Genomic DNA, 12366 nt, shown 5'->3' on the forward strand with positions numbered 1-12366 from the left:
GTAGCAAAGAACAGAAGACCCCATGTCAAACAAGGTGGAAGGCCATGAGCAACACCCAAGGTCATCTTCTGACCTCCACACATGCACAGTGGCAGGGGTCTGAACTCAATGAACACACACACACTCGGGTACACATGCACACACACACACACACACAAGGGAGTATGTAAAGCTCAGAAGAGATGTTTAACACAGGAATACAAATTAAATCTCAAATCATCAGAAACTTTTATTTTATTTCATGTCAAGCAGAAACAAAGCAATAAAATTAATATTGTTTTACACTCATAAAACATGTTTACATCAATTATGCTGATTGATAGAAAATACAAATTACTGAAGACCAACAATAAATAATATACTTAAAAACAGAACGTTCTGTGTGCAACAGGCAATTTCCTGAGGCTGTCTAGTTTGGGGAAGTCAATGTGCTTTTGCAAACCTGAGTTTCTCAAAAGATGCCAAACTGGTGCAAATTTCCTGCGATGCCAAGAAGCTTCCATGGCTGGGGGCATCTTCTATTGAGAGGGGACATAATCAACCTTTTTGTGGGCAAAGGGGTTAAGATGGGTTCTTGCTATGTACCTAGGCCAACCTCAAACTCACGATCTTCCTGTGTCAGCCTCCAGCATGCTGGGACTATAGGCGATCTACACCATGCCCAGCTTTCAGTCTTATTTTAGCCAATTGTCCAAAGTCCTGGGAAAGCTACAGCACAGAGGAGAGGAACCTGCTTGCCCTTCAAGGTGACACAGATACTTACAACATGCCAAATAAGGAACGGTGCCATGTAACTCGTCATAACTGAAGTACCCACCTTCTGAGGTGTAAACAGTACATGATCTCCCTGCAATGTGGGGGTAGCAAAGGGAGCAACAAACAGTTGTAAAAGAGTAAGGATGCCTGTCTAAATTTCCCAGAGCACAGCAAGGGATTTTCTATGAAAACCCGAGATTGAAGAGGGCTTTGAAATTCTGAATTTCCTTGAAGAATAGTTAAAATAACCTATTTCTTTGAATGTAATTTTTTTTCAACTTTACTGTCCCAAAATCAAGTGAGGTTGGCAATCTACAGACTACAACAGCTTAATTGGCAACTCCCTGCCATACCTTCCTAGATACACACAATAAAAGTGTATCTTACAATCCATAGCCTCACAGATTAAATACTCTCTTAACTGTTGTTCATTCAATACACAGCAATTTTTATCAAAATGATTCTGACACTTTAATCCCAGTAATTTTACTAGCTGAAAAAATATTGGCCAAATACCCTTCATAAATGTGTGTGTGTGTATGCACGCATGCATGTCAGTCACAGCTGTGTGCATGCTCCAGCTCATGCAGAGGCCTGCTCTGGAGTGGTTGCCCCCTTATACCCTTCTGTGTGTCCCAGCGATGGAGCTCAGGCTGTTAGATTTGCACAGGTACCCTTACTCCCTGATCCAGCCTGTCCTTCTTTAACCTGAGCATGAGCACAGCAGCCTCACAGAGGACCAGAAGAACAGTACTGTACAATGAACTGATGCTCCAGGTCTGGTTCTGCCTCTCGATAGCTGTCAGAATTGTAAAGAAATCGACCTCACACTGCGGCGTCTTGTTTCTCCAACTGTAAAATGAGCAAGTCCATTGGATGCTTCTACGTCTTCCAGCCAAGAACAGGGATAATTTTAAACGTTGCACCACTGACAGAGGGTGACGCTGTTTCCATGGTCTTACTTCCCACAGCCCAAGGAGCATCCTGAAACCTGGCACAGCCCTCTGCAGGCCTGCTCGAGCCAACACTCAGAATCCAGAGTGGCCTTGCTACCCCACAGGAAACAACACCTTAGCATAACCTTAGTACTAGCCAGGAAATAATAATTCTTTCTTCTGGGGCAGTACGTAAACTTTCTGAGAAAAACAGAAACAAAACAAAACTCTGCAGAATTCTACTTGGCTAGGTTGAGTCAGATGTCTATTATAAATTTAAAATATCAAAACAAAAATTTCAACAAGGGTTCACATCGCCATCTTCATGATTGACATGATTTGGTTCTGGATTGGGCTGCTCTCAGGCCTCTCCTCACGTCATAGAAGCAGTGACTGGGGAAAGCTTCCTTTTCTGAAAGAAAATAGCAAAGACATTTCATCCAAATGACCTCTTCATGCCAACGTAGGAGTATGTTTGGTCAAGGAAAACAAATGGTGAGGAGAGAGCCACAGTCACCGCCAAAGTTCCTCATGGTAATAACACGTGCACTGACATTTTTCATTCACATGTTTTTGATTCAATAATTATAATCTGTATTTATTAAGCATGCTAGAATTCAAAACAGAAATGGTGCCTAAAATCAGCAATTAATGAACGGGTTACTTATGCCTAAAGTCTCCTGTGAAAATTCAACCCCTAAGGTACATTCAAACATACAAATAGTGTAATGCATTGCTTAACTGAATTACTCAAACCAGGTTCTTTTCCTTAAACTCTGAAATTGAGGCTAGAGAGGTGACCCAGTAGATAAGAACACTGGTTATGACGGGCAGTGATGGCTTATGGCTTTTATCCCAGCACTCAGGAAGTAGAGGCAGGTGGATCTCTGAGTTCAATGCCAGCCTACAGAGTGAGTTCCAGGACAGCCATGGCCACACAGAGAAATCCTGCCTAAAAAAAAAAAAAAAAAACCAAAAACCAAAAACCAAAAAACTTGTTACTCTTCCCTAAGACCTAAATTCACCAGGACATGGTGGTACATGCCTTTAAATCCCAGCACTCAGGGAGGCAGAGACAGGGGGATTGCTGTGAATTCAAGGCCAGCCTGCTCTACAAAGTGAGTCCAGGATAGCCAAACACTGTCTCAAAAAAAAAAAAAAAAAAAAGAAGAAGAAAAAAGACCTAAATCCAGTTCTCAACACCCATGTCCCACAGCTCACAGCTGCCGGTAATTCCAGCTTCAGGGCATACAACCCTCTTCTGGACTCTGCAGACAACTGCACAGATACAGGAGAGAGAGGAACAAAAGGAGGGAGGAGAGGAGGAGAGAGCGCTTTTAAATTTTTCCGAAATTCGGTCAATCGTATATGAACATGCTAACCCCTATCCACTGAGCTAGTGTAGGTATTTAAATTATACAGCTTGAGAGAGACTGCCCATTAAATACATAGGCATTATCACACATCAGACTCCTGGACTTCAAGAGCTAGCATTACCAAATGTTAATCTTAAACTTGCAGCATCTGGGCCTATCCAGATATAAGCAGGAACAAAAATGTAAAATACATGTTTTATATAAACATACAATACATAAATATATGTATAATACATATTAAATATGTTCTGGGGACAATGCTGTGTCCCACAGCCATCCTTTACACTATAGTGGAGAGGAGCTCTGCTTGAGGACGATACATGTACCACGTCCCTGCTGTGCTTCTAACCAGGGCTCTGGGAAAGAGGCAGTCTTATGAAGAAGAAACTACGACAGGTTGTAAAGACTATTTATTTTACATTTACTCCTAGCTAGAGAATGGAAAATTTTTTGCCTTCAGCTTTAATCTCTTTTAAAGCAAAGTTATTCACATTTTAAACATAGTTATGAAGCAATTTAAGGTCACATATTTAATATAAATTGATACCAGCTAATTGATCTATTTAATTGAGACAACTTGGCTCCTGCCCTGTATAGCTAATTGGGGATGAGTCAGCAGGTAGGTGGTTTGGGGGCCTGAAGAAATGTTTGATATCCTAGCCTCCTGGTGCTTTTTGGCGGGAAGGACACTGGCCTAACAGAGAGCACTGAGAAAACCTGTCTTGTTTCATAACTGACAATAAATGTCACCAATACCAGGAAGAGCAGAAGTGACACTTTTCCAGGTCTGCCAAGACTCCCTGTATCCATCCACCTACTCTCCCTGCAAAAATGCAAATGGCCCAACTCTTCAATATAGTTTTTACCGAAGAAGTAAGACTGTCTCGTGACAGACAAATGAGAGAGTAAGACAAGCCATAAATAAAAATATTTACTTGGGAGTAGATCCCCCCCTTTTTCTTCGCTGTTATAATCCCTGTACAGTTTCATGCCAGGCTCAGCCCACCTGGGCAGGAAGTACAATGTATAAGCGGTTTCATTTAGTATGACTTTAGGCTTTTGATGTATTTCCCACATAGGGAAAACTCGCCAAGCGGCTGAGTGCCCTGAGAACTAGCCACTGTGTGGTGCCCTTTGTGGCTGCAGTTGGTTAGCAGTGTTGAGCTCTCCTCCAAGAATGCTTGTGATTTGCTAGTCCAGGCGTCAGCCTGTGAACTGGTACAGGTGACTCCTATGATCCTCTTCTGTGCTTGGTGCGTGTGATACCATTTACACAGTTTTCACTGATTTCTCCTCTTCGGGGAATAAGGGATATGTTTAAAGACTGATAATCATGTGTTATGTTTCTGAAAATGCTGAAATGGAGGTGTGTAAAAGCTACCAAAAAAAAAAAAAAAAAGAGGGAGAAAGGATGGGGCTGGGGGAAGTTGAGGGAGGGGCTTCAATTGGGATATATAATAAATAAATTGTAAAAAAAAATTTAAAAAAAACTACAAAAGGGCTAAGCAAATAAAGACAGCCATAAAAATAATAATTAAAAAAAAAATGGTGGGGAAATGTCCTCATTCCAAAAGGTTTCCAGTCAGCCTGCAGTTGTAGACTCCAAGAGAGCTAAGCCTGAAAGGGACACCACACCTACCAGAAAGCTGGCCGGAAATGCAAATCACCCGGGAACAACAGGGTTACAGGAAGATTAAAGAGTCTTACCACCCCTCCTGTCACTGATAGAGCAAACTGTAGTCTTCAACCAAAGAGTAATCAGGGTCATCTGCAAATAGAAGAACACAGGACAGAATCAAGCTAACCGGTTTTCTTGACAAAGACCTCAGGCCCAGTGGTTCTCAATCTGTTGGTTGTGACCCCTCACAGGGCTCACATACCAGGTATTTACACTATTATTCATAAACAGTAAAAAAAAATTACAGTTATGAAATAGCAACAAAAGTAATCTTAGGTTTGGGGGGGTCACACAGCATGAGGAACTGTGTTAAAGGATCACAGCTTTAGGAAGGTTGAGAACCATTGCCCTAGCCCCTTTCAAACCAAAGCACTCCACTTCAAGATTCAGTCAACCGCCCTTTTATAACGACTAGATACATCAAAATACAAAATATGGGCCCCAAAGCCTATACTGGTAGTCATGACTACAAACCAGAGAGCACTCTAGAGAGCACTGTTAGGATTTCGCTGCCCTTTTTCATTCGTGCCCCACATCCGAGTCCACAGTAAAGGTATCTCAAAAACTGACAAAGGTGAAGTCGTACATTAAATAAAATAACAAATGCTATTTAAAAATAATATTTCAATTACTATTTTTTAAACGTTTTAATATTTATTGTGTTTATCTGTGTAGATGGTCAGGTGCTCAGCACACACACGGAGTCAAAGGTTAACTGGTAAGAGTCAATGCTCTCCTTGCAACATGTGGGTTCTGGGCATTGAATTCAGGCTGCCAAACTTGATGCCCATTGAACCGTCTTGCTGACCGTTAAGTTTTTAACAGTCATTACATTTTTACTGAGATGCCAAATCAGCCTAGGCCAACTCCTCCCTCCCTTCTTCCCCTTTGAACACAGACATTCAAACAGTTTTTGCCTGGATTGATAAATCTATAAGCACCTGCAATGCATCTAACACTATTCTAAGGCTTGGAAATGACAGAAGGAAAAAGCACCTCTTCAAAGGTGTTGTAATTAACCAGGGAATGCAACTGAAAAAACAAACAAACAAACAAAAAAAACCAACAACAACAACAAAATGTTGCTTCGGCTGCTTTCGATCCCTTTGCCCTAGCCAGGCTGCTTTGGCTGGCCTTAGTGATGAGGGGGAACTCAGTTCTGATGTGACTTGACATGCTGGGGTGGATGGGGCTTCCCTTTTCTGAGGACAAGAGACAGGATAGGGTGAAGAGGGTGGGAGGAAGGGACTGGGAGGAGAGGAGGGAGAGGGCTATGATCTGGATGTGAAGTAAATATATAAATTAAAAATAAATTGTAAAAAAATGTTGCTAGGTATGGATCTCTCTGAGGTGCTGCAGTGGAAAAGGGACATCACATGACCAGAAGACAATTCCTTTCAAGGCAGCGTGCAATGTTATAACTGAAGGTTGCAGAGTGAGACCCTGTCTTGTGGTGAGATTCAAATATAGGTACAATCTCTTAGGAACTGGATCTTATCAAGCATGTCCAACCTGCCATCCATGAGCCACAAGCAGCCCAGAATAGAATGTGGTCCAACACAAACTCAAAACTTACTCAAAACACGGAGACTCTTTACATTTTTTTTTTCTGGTAATTCAAATGCATTGTTCTCAAGCATAAATTCTGTAGATGACAGAGCCACATTCCACTGTCAACAAGTCAGACGACCCTGGCTCTTATCTTCATATTCTAGCTTTTCAATCTTAAAGAACATCTGACCTAAAAGTTCCAAGAGGCTCTTCCCGGTGGCATACCTGGTATATGTTTAGGAACTGGGAGAGGTCCTCTCCTGTAAGAGATGAAAATCAAAGACTTTCAGGTGAGTTCTTTTCTTTTCTTTTCTTTTCTTTTCTTTTCTTTTCTTTTCTTTTCTTTTCTTTTATCTTTCTACTTCATGCTACAAACATATCATACTGTAATCAGCTGCCTTCTATCCTGGAGAGTCAAGGAGGCAAAGGACCTACAGCTCTAAAGCTCTGACTTGCAGAAACCCAGAAGGCATACATATATGATGCACAGAAGTCAAAATGCAGAGCCCTGCCCAGGGCCCGCTGGCAGGACTTTCATCTCAGCTGTTGTAACAAAACTTACTGGAACGTCAAAATCTTTGTACAGACAGTGAGAAACTCCCTCCTCTCTGTGAGAATTAAGTCAGCTAATTCATATTAACTGTTTTGAATGGCCCTTACTATTGACAGTATACATTGTTTTCTCCCAAACACTCTCTACTTTTCCTAAAACTGGGTGGAAAGCAGAGGAGATCCCACCATTACCCCTACCCCTACCCCCCCACCCCCACCATTGGCTTTGTATGAAATAGAAGTTTCTTTCCCATCAAGGCCCTTTAAATTAGGAGTGGCACGTTTTCCATGCAATAAACCCAATGAAAGTGGCTTAGCTTTGCTGGCCTCAGTCTCTCTGGTGTACTTCTGCTCGGGTCTAGCAGAAACAGCCAGACAAAAAGCATGATCCACTAGCTCCAATAGCTTTCTATATGCTCCAACAGCTTTCTACATGAACACCAAAATTTGAATTTCATACAGTTTTTCACATCATTAAAGGGTATCCTTGTGATGTTTTCCATTCACTTAAAAATGCTATTTCGTTGCTAGGCAAAATACGCACGTTTTGTCAATTAAAAATAAAGGGTAATGTCTTAAATGATTAATAGTATAAACAGTTATTTAAAATGTATTTTCACATGAAAAGCAGCTGGTCATTACCTTGCTATATTGGGCCCTGTAGTCTTTCCTGGTGGGGCTGCATTCCGCTGAGGAGAGTAGAAATTCTCATACATGATGGGTGCTACAATTTTGAAGACACAAGCCATCAGAAACAGGTAGAGCACTTGCCCAGCGTGCACAAAGGCCTGGCCTCACCACCCAGCGCTACATAAGGTACTGGGTGCACGTGCCTGTTCCTCAGTGCTCAGGAGATGGAGGCAAAACAACCTGGAGCTCAGTCTCATCCTCAGCTGAGCAGCAAGTTTAAGGCTAGCCTAGAATACATGAGACCCTGACTCGAGAGAGAGATCCAGAATGGTCCCCAAGAGCCTATATGTTAGAGACTTTGTCCCCAGCTTAGCACTAACGGAAGGTGATAGAACCTTTGAGAAGTAGAACCCAGCCGACAGGAGTGGTGGCACACACGTGTAATCCCAGCACTCTGGGAGGCAGAGGCAGGTGGATCTCTGGGAGTTCGAGGCCAGCCTGAACTACAAAGCCAGTACAAGACAGCCAAGGCTACCTAGAGAAACCCTGTCTCAACAACAACAACAAAAAAATATTAAAACAAAAGGAGTATAACCGAGTATGAACAGACCAGGAAAGGTCATTAGAGGCATGCCCTGCTCTCTTCTTCTTTCATGTCCTAGCTATAAGATGGGCAATCTGCCCAGCCACTCTGCCATAGTGTGCTGCCTCAATACGGCCTCAAAAGCAACAGTATCAATGCCTGAACTGAAGCCTCAAAAACTGCAGCTAAGATGAACCTTTCTCATATAGCCATATCTACATTAGGTATTTGTTCCAGCAGCAAAAGCTGAGTAATACAGAAAGAATGCTCTGTGACATCTGACAAGAGAGAGTACACTGCTGCCTGAGGGTCCCGCCAACCATGCCACCCGGTCACCTGGTGGAGTCTGCCCAGTTTTACGCTGGTTCACAAAATACTGGATGTCCTTCTCAATGCTGCACATTTCTAAACTCTTACGGACTTGCTCATACATCTGAGAAAAACAAGAGAAAGCATTATGTAGACATTTATTGATGATAATTATGTCATCACTCTATATAAAAGGAACTTTCATGAACTGACTCCTTTGCAACTTTTGTTTTGAAAGCAGAAAACATACCCAGTCCAAGACTGATAAAAAGAGTACCTTCCTACTACATTTGAACTATTGCCTTTTTCAAATGAAAAAAAAAAAAAAAAATTAAGATACAAGGAAATGTTTCTTTCTGGCCAGACCAAAACTCTGTTGTTTGTTTGGTTTGTTTTTGGTGGTTTTTGTTTTGTTTTGTTTTGTTTTGTTTTTGGAGTTTCAAGGCAGGGTTTCTCTGTGTAGCCTTCGCTGTCCTGGACTCGCTTTGTAGACCAAGCTGGCCTTGAACTCACAGAGATCTGCCTGCCTCTGCTTTCCTGGGTGCTGGAATTACAGGCATGCACCACCTCGCCCGGCTTCTTTTTTTTTTTTTTTTTTTTTTTTTTTAAGGTTTGATGGAACTAAGAAATTATATGCCAAGTCCCATGATACAACTCCCATGAATTGTGAGAGTCCCTCTCACAAATGCAAACAGTGTCCCATATGAATGAGTGGGGCTATGTCTTAGCAAAGGCTGTGACAACCGAATTTGGCGTCTGGTATCTGGGGACCCAGTACTTTGGCTGTGCACAAGTCACTTCTGGATAAGCGCCATGAGGATACTGAGCATGACTTCACCCTGAAGTGGGCGCCAGCCTGGGCATGGCTCGGTCTGCTAATGCTTGGTGCAGGACTGGCCTTCTACACTGGCTTCCGCAGGTCCAGCCGTTCTTGGGCTTCATCATCTGCTCTCTACCCCCGGCTCTCAGCTTCTTAATTAGAGAATCGTGGCGTTAAAATGGACCCAGAGTCAAGCAAGTGATAGCAACATTGAAGTCGCTATCTCTTTGTACCTCAAATGTGAGCAGGGAGTCTGGGGCGGGGGGGGGATCTAACAAACACTCGTGGTTCTTTCCGCTCTGACGGTTCGAACATGCAGAGCACAAAATTCCGTGAATGCTCCTGACTTACTTCATCATTTGTGACACATTGCTGTGACAGCTGGTTCACGTGTGACCACAATGCATTCCGAAAGAAGTTGATTCGTTCACATTCCTGAGCCTCAAACACCTACAGAAAAAGTTACATGTACATGTAAAGAAGGGGCAGCGTTTAGCCTAGCAATGACTTAAATAACTGTAACCTCCATCAAGGGGCAGAGTTAAAAATTAAAGCAGAAGAAAGTGCTGAACATGGCCATTCAGTTCCATAATATTTAACTGTACAGATAAATAAATCAGATTCATCAAATAAGATCAATCAAATAGGATAAATTTAGTCACCAAAATTGGTTTAGGGGCATGGCTCAATGGATCAGTGCTGGCCTAATGTTATGCATCCATAACCCTGGTCACCAGCACCACACAAAGGAAAGAAAAGGAAAGCACAAAGTCCCACTGGAGCTCACACCAAGGGCATCCCTGGCACCCACGAGAGAGGAGAAAGCAGGAGTAGAGAAGTAACCTTCAGGCTGAGACAGGCTGGATCTTGGGGCTTGCAAACAAATTCCAAAAACACGGCTGGGGTGGGGAACATATCTCAGTGATAGAGCATGTACAAGCGTGAGATCCTAAGCTTAATTTCCAGCACACATACACACACACACAGGGGCGGGGAGACAGAGACAGGGACAAAGAGAAAAAGAGAGTGTGTGCACATAGCCAAGAAGAGAGGAGACTGTACCAAAGGGTGTAGAGACAAGCCAGCTGGACAGCCTAAAACCTCAATAGGGCAGGGAGCAGCTCCTTCTCTACTTTCAGGAGGGCTGTGAGTCAGTGCTTCTAATTCTTGAATTCACAAACACTGTTGGCTGCTACCCTGAGAGTTCCTGACTCCATAGGCTGGACTGGGCTAAGAATCCCCATTTTATTTTTCTTGCTTTTTTTAGAATTTTTTATTTTTTTATTTATTACAATTTATTCACTTTGTATCCCTGCTGGTAACCCCCCTCCCTCATCCCCTCCCAATCCTACCTTCCCTCCCTCTTCTCCTCCCATGCCCTTCCCCTAGTCCACTGATAGGGGAGGTCCTCCTCCCCTTCCATCTGACCCTGGCCTATCAGGTCTCATCAGGACTGTCTACATTGTCTTCCTCTGTGTTAACAGGCCACAGAGGAAGAGAATCCCCATTTCTACCCAGTCTTTGGATAACACTGGCTCTGCTGGTCCTGAGATGCTGTTAAAAACTGCTGTCAGAAAGCAGAAGACTTTTCTATCTCCTCCTTCTTTCATAAGATCCCCTGCACTCTGACCAAAGTTTGGCTATGAGTCTCAGCATCTGCTTTAATACCCTGCTGGGTAGTCTTTCAGAGGCCCTCTGTGGTAGGCTCCTGTCCTGTTCCCTGTTTTCTCCATCTTCTGAGGTCTGTCCCATTTGCCTTTCTGAATGAGGCTTGAGCATCTTACCCTTCTTGCTTAGTTTCTTTAGGTGTACAATTTTAGTGCATTTAGCCTATATTATAAGTCTAATATCCACTTATAAGCGAGTACATACCATGTGTGTCTTTCTGCTTCTGGGATACTTCACTCAGGATGACCTTTTCTAGTTTCCACCATTTTGCCTGCAAATTTCATGATTTCCTTGTTTTTAACTACTGAGTAGTATTCCATTGTGTAAATGTACCTCAATTTCTGTATCCCTTCCTCAATTGAGGGAACTCTGGGTTGTTTGCAGATTCTAGCTATTACGAATAAAGCTGCTATGAACATGTTTGAGCAAATGTCCTTGTTGTATACTTGAACATATTTTGGATATATGCCTCGGAGTAGTACAGGAGCTCTACAAGGAGTGCAACAGAACCAAACAAATCTGGTGTCTTTTCTGAGACTGATACTCCAACCAAGGACCATGCATGGAGATAACCTAGAACTCCTGCACAGATGTAGCCCATGGCAGCTCAGTGTCCAAGTGGATGCCCTAGTAATCGGAACAGGGACTGTCTCTCACATGAACTCAGTGGTTGGCTCTTTGATCACCTCCCCCTGAAGGGAGGGCAGCCTTATCAGGACACAGAGGAAGACAATGAAGCCAGTCCTGATGAGACCTGATAGGCTAGGGTCAGAGGAAAGGGGAGGAGGACCACCCCTATCAGTGGACTGGGGGAGGGGAGCATGGGAGGAGAAGAGGGAGGGAGGGATTAGGAGGGGATGAGGGAAGGGGCTACAGCTGGGATACAAAGTGAATAAATTGTAATAAATAAAAAATAAATTTTAAAATAAAATTTTAAAAATAAATTTTAAAAAAATTTGAAAAAAGAAAGCAGAGGAACTTTCTAGCTTGTGTCTTTTGTTTTCTCTTGACATTTATGGAGTCCTGTGTTTCCCCGCTTAGAACTTAGACCATACAGGCAAGACTCTCAGAGTAAGCACAGGGCTCAGCTGTTTCATGCCTTTACTAACCAAGTACTAGACTAACACGCTGAACTGAGCTGGTCAGGGTGGTCTGGATGGAGAGGAGGCAAAAAGATGAGGATGGGAGGGAACTATTCCAACCCCTTCCATTCTTCACGTAAATACTGGATCTCTAAGTCGCCCCCATGAGAACCAGGTTCTCGGGTTCTGGAAGGGAGGTGTCCCCACCTGAGCTGCTCGCAGCCCCAGGCACCTACCTCACAGGCCTTGATGTGCTCACTCTGCCAGTCTTCTCGGACCTTCTCCAGCATGCTGATGTGCAGCATGTACGCTTTGTCTGCAGTGACGGGGGAGAGGGGAGCTAGGTTAGCAACTAGGAAGGCTTGTTAGAGCTGCTCCTTCCTAATGCTCCTTTGTCCTGCACATTCAGCATAATGTGAACAGCCC

General features: G+C 43.2%; 1 protein-coding gene across 1 annotated transcript in view; it reads right to left on the reverse strand.

Moving 5' to 3' along the window:
* Positions 1-204: 204 nt before the first annotated feature.
* The window catches only part of Pstpip2 (proline-serine-threonine phosphatase interacting protein 2), a 76711-nt gene continuing 64549 nt past the window's right edge, over positions 205-12366 (reverse strand). Inside the window, exons 9-15 of the mRNA XM_021645503.2 lie at positions 12177-12256; positions 9542-9640; positions 8398-8494; positions 7491-7572; positions 6522-6556; positions 4775-4835; positions 205-2103 (exon numbers count right to left, since the gene is read on the reverse strand). Of these exons, the coding sequence (XP_021501178.1) occupies positions 4786-4835; positions 6522-6556; positions 7491-7572; positions 8398-8494; positions 9542-9640; positions 12177-12256 (443 nt within the window). The 3' untranslated portion in view covers positions 205-2103; positions 4775-4785. The remainder of the gene's footprint in view (positions 2104-4774; positions 4836-6521; positions 6557-7490; positions 7573-8397; positions 8495-9541; positions 9641-12176; positions 12257-12366) is intronic.

The sequence above is a fragment of the Meriones unguiculatus genome, chromosome 2 (assembly GCF_030254825.1).
Source record: "Meriones unguiculatus strain TT.TT164.6M chromosome 2, Bangor_MerUng_6.1, whole genome shotgun sequence".
NCBI lineage: Eukaryota > Metazoa > Chordata > Mammalia > Rodentia > Muridae > Meriones > Meriones unguiculatus.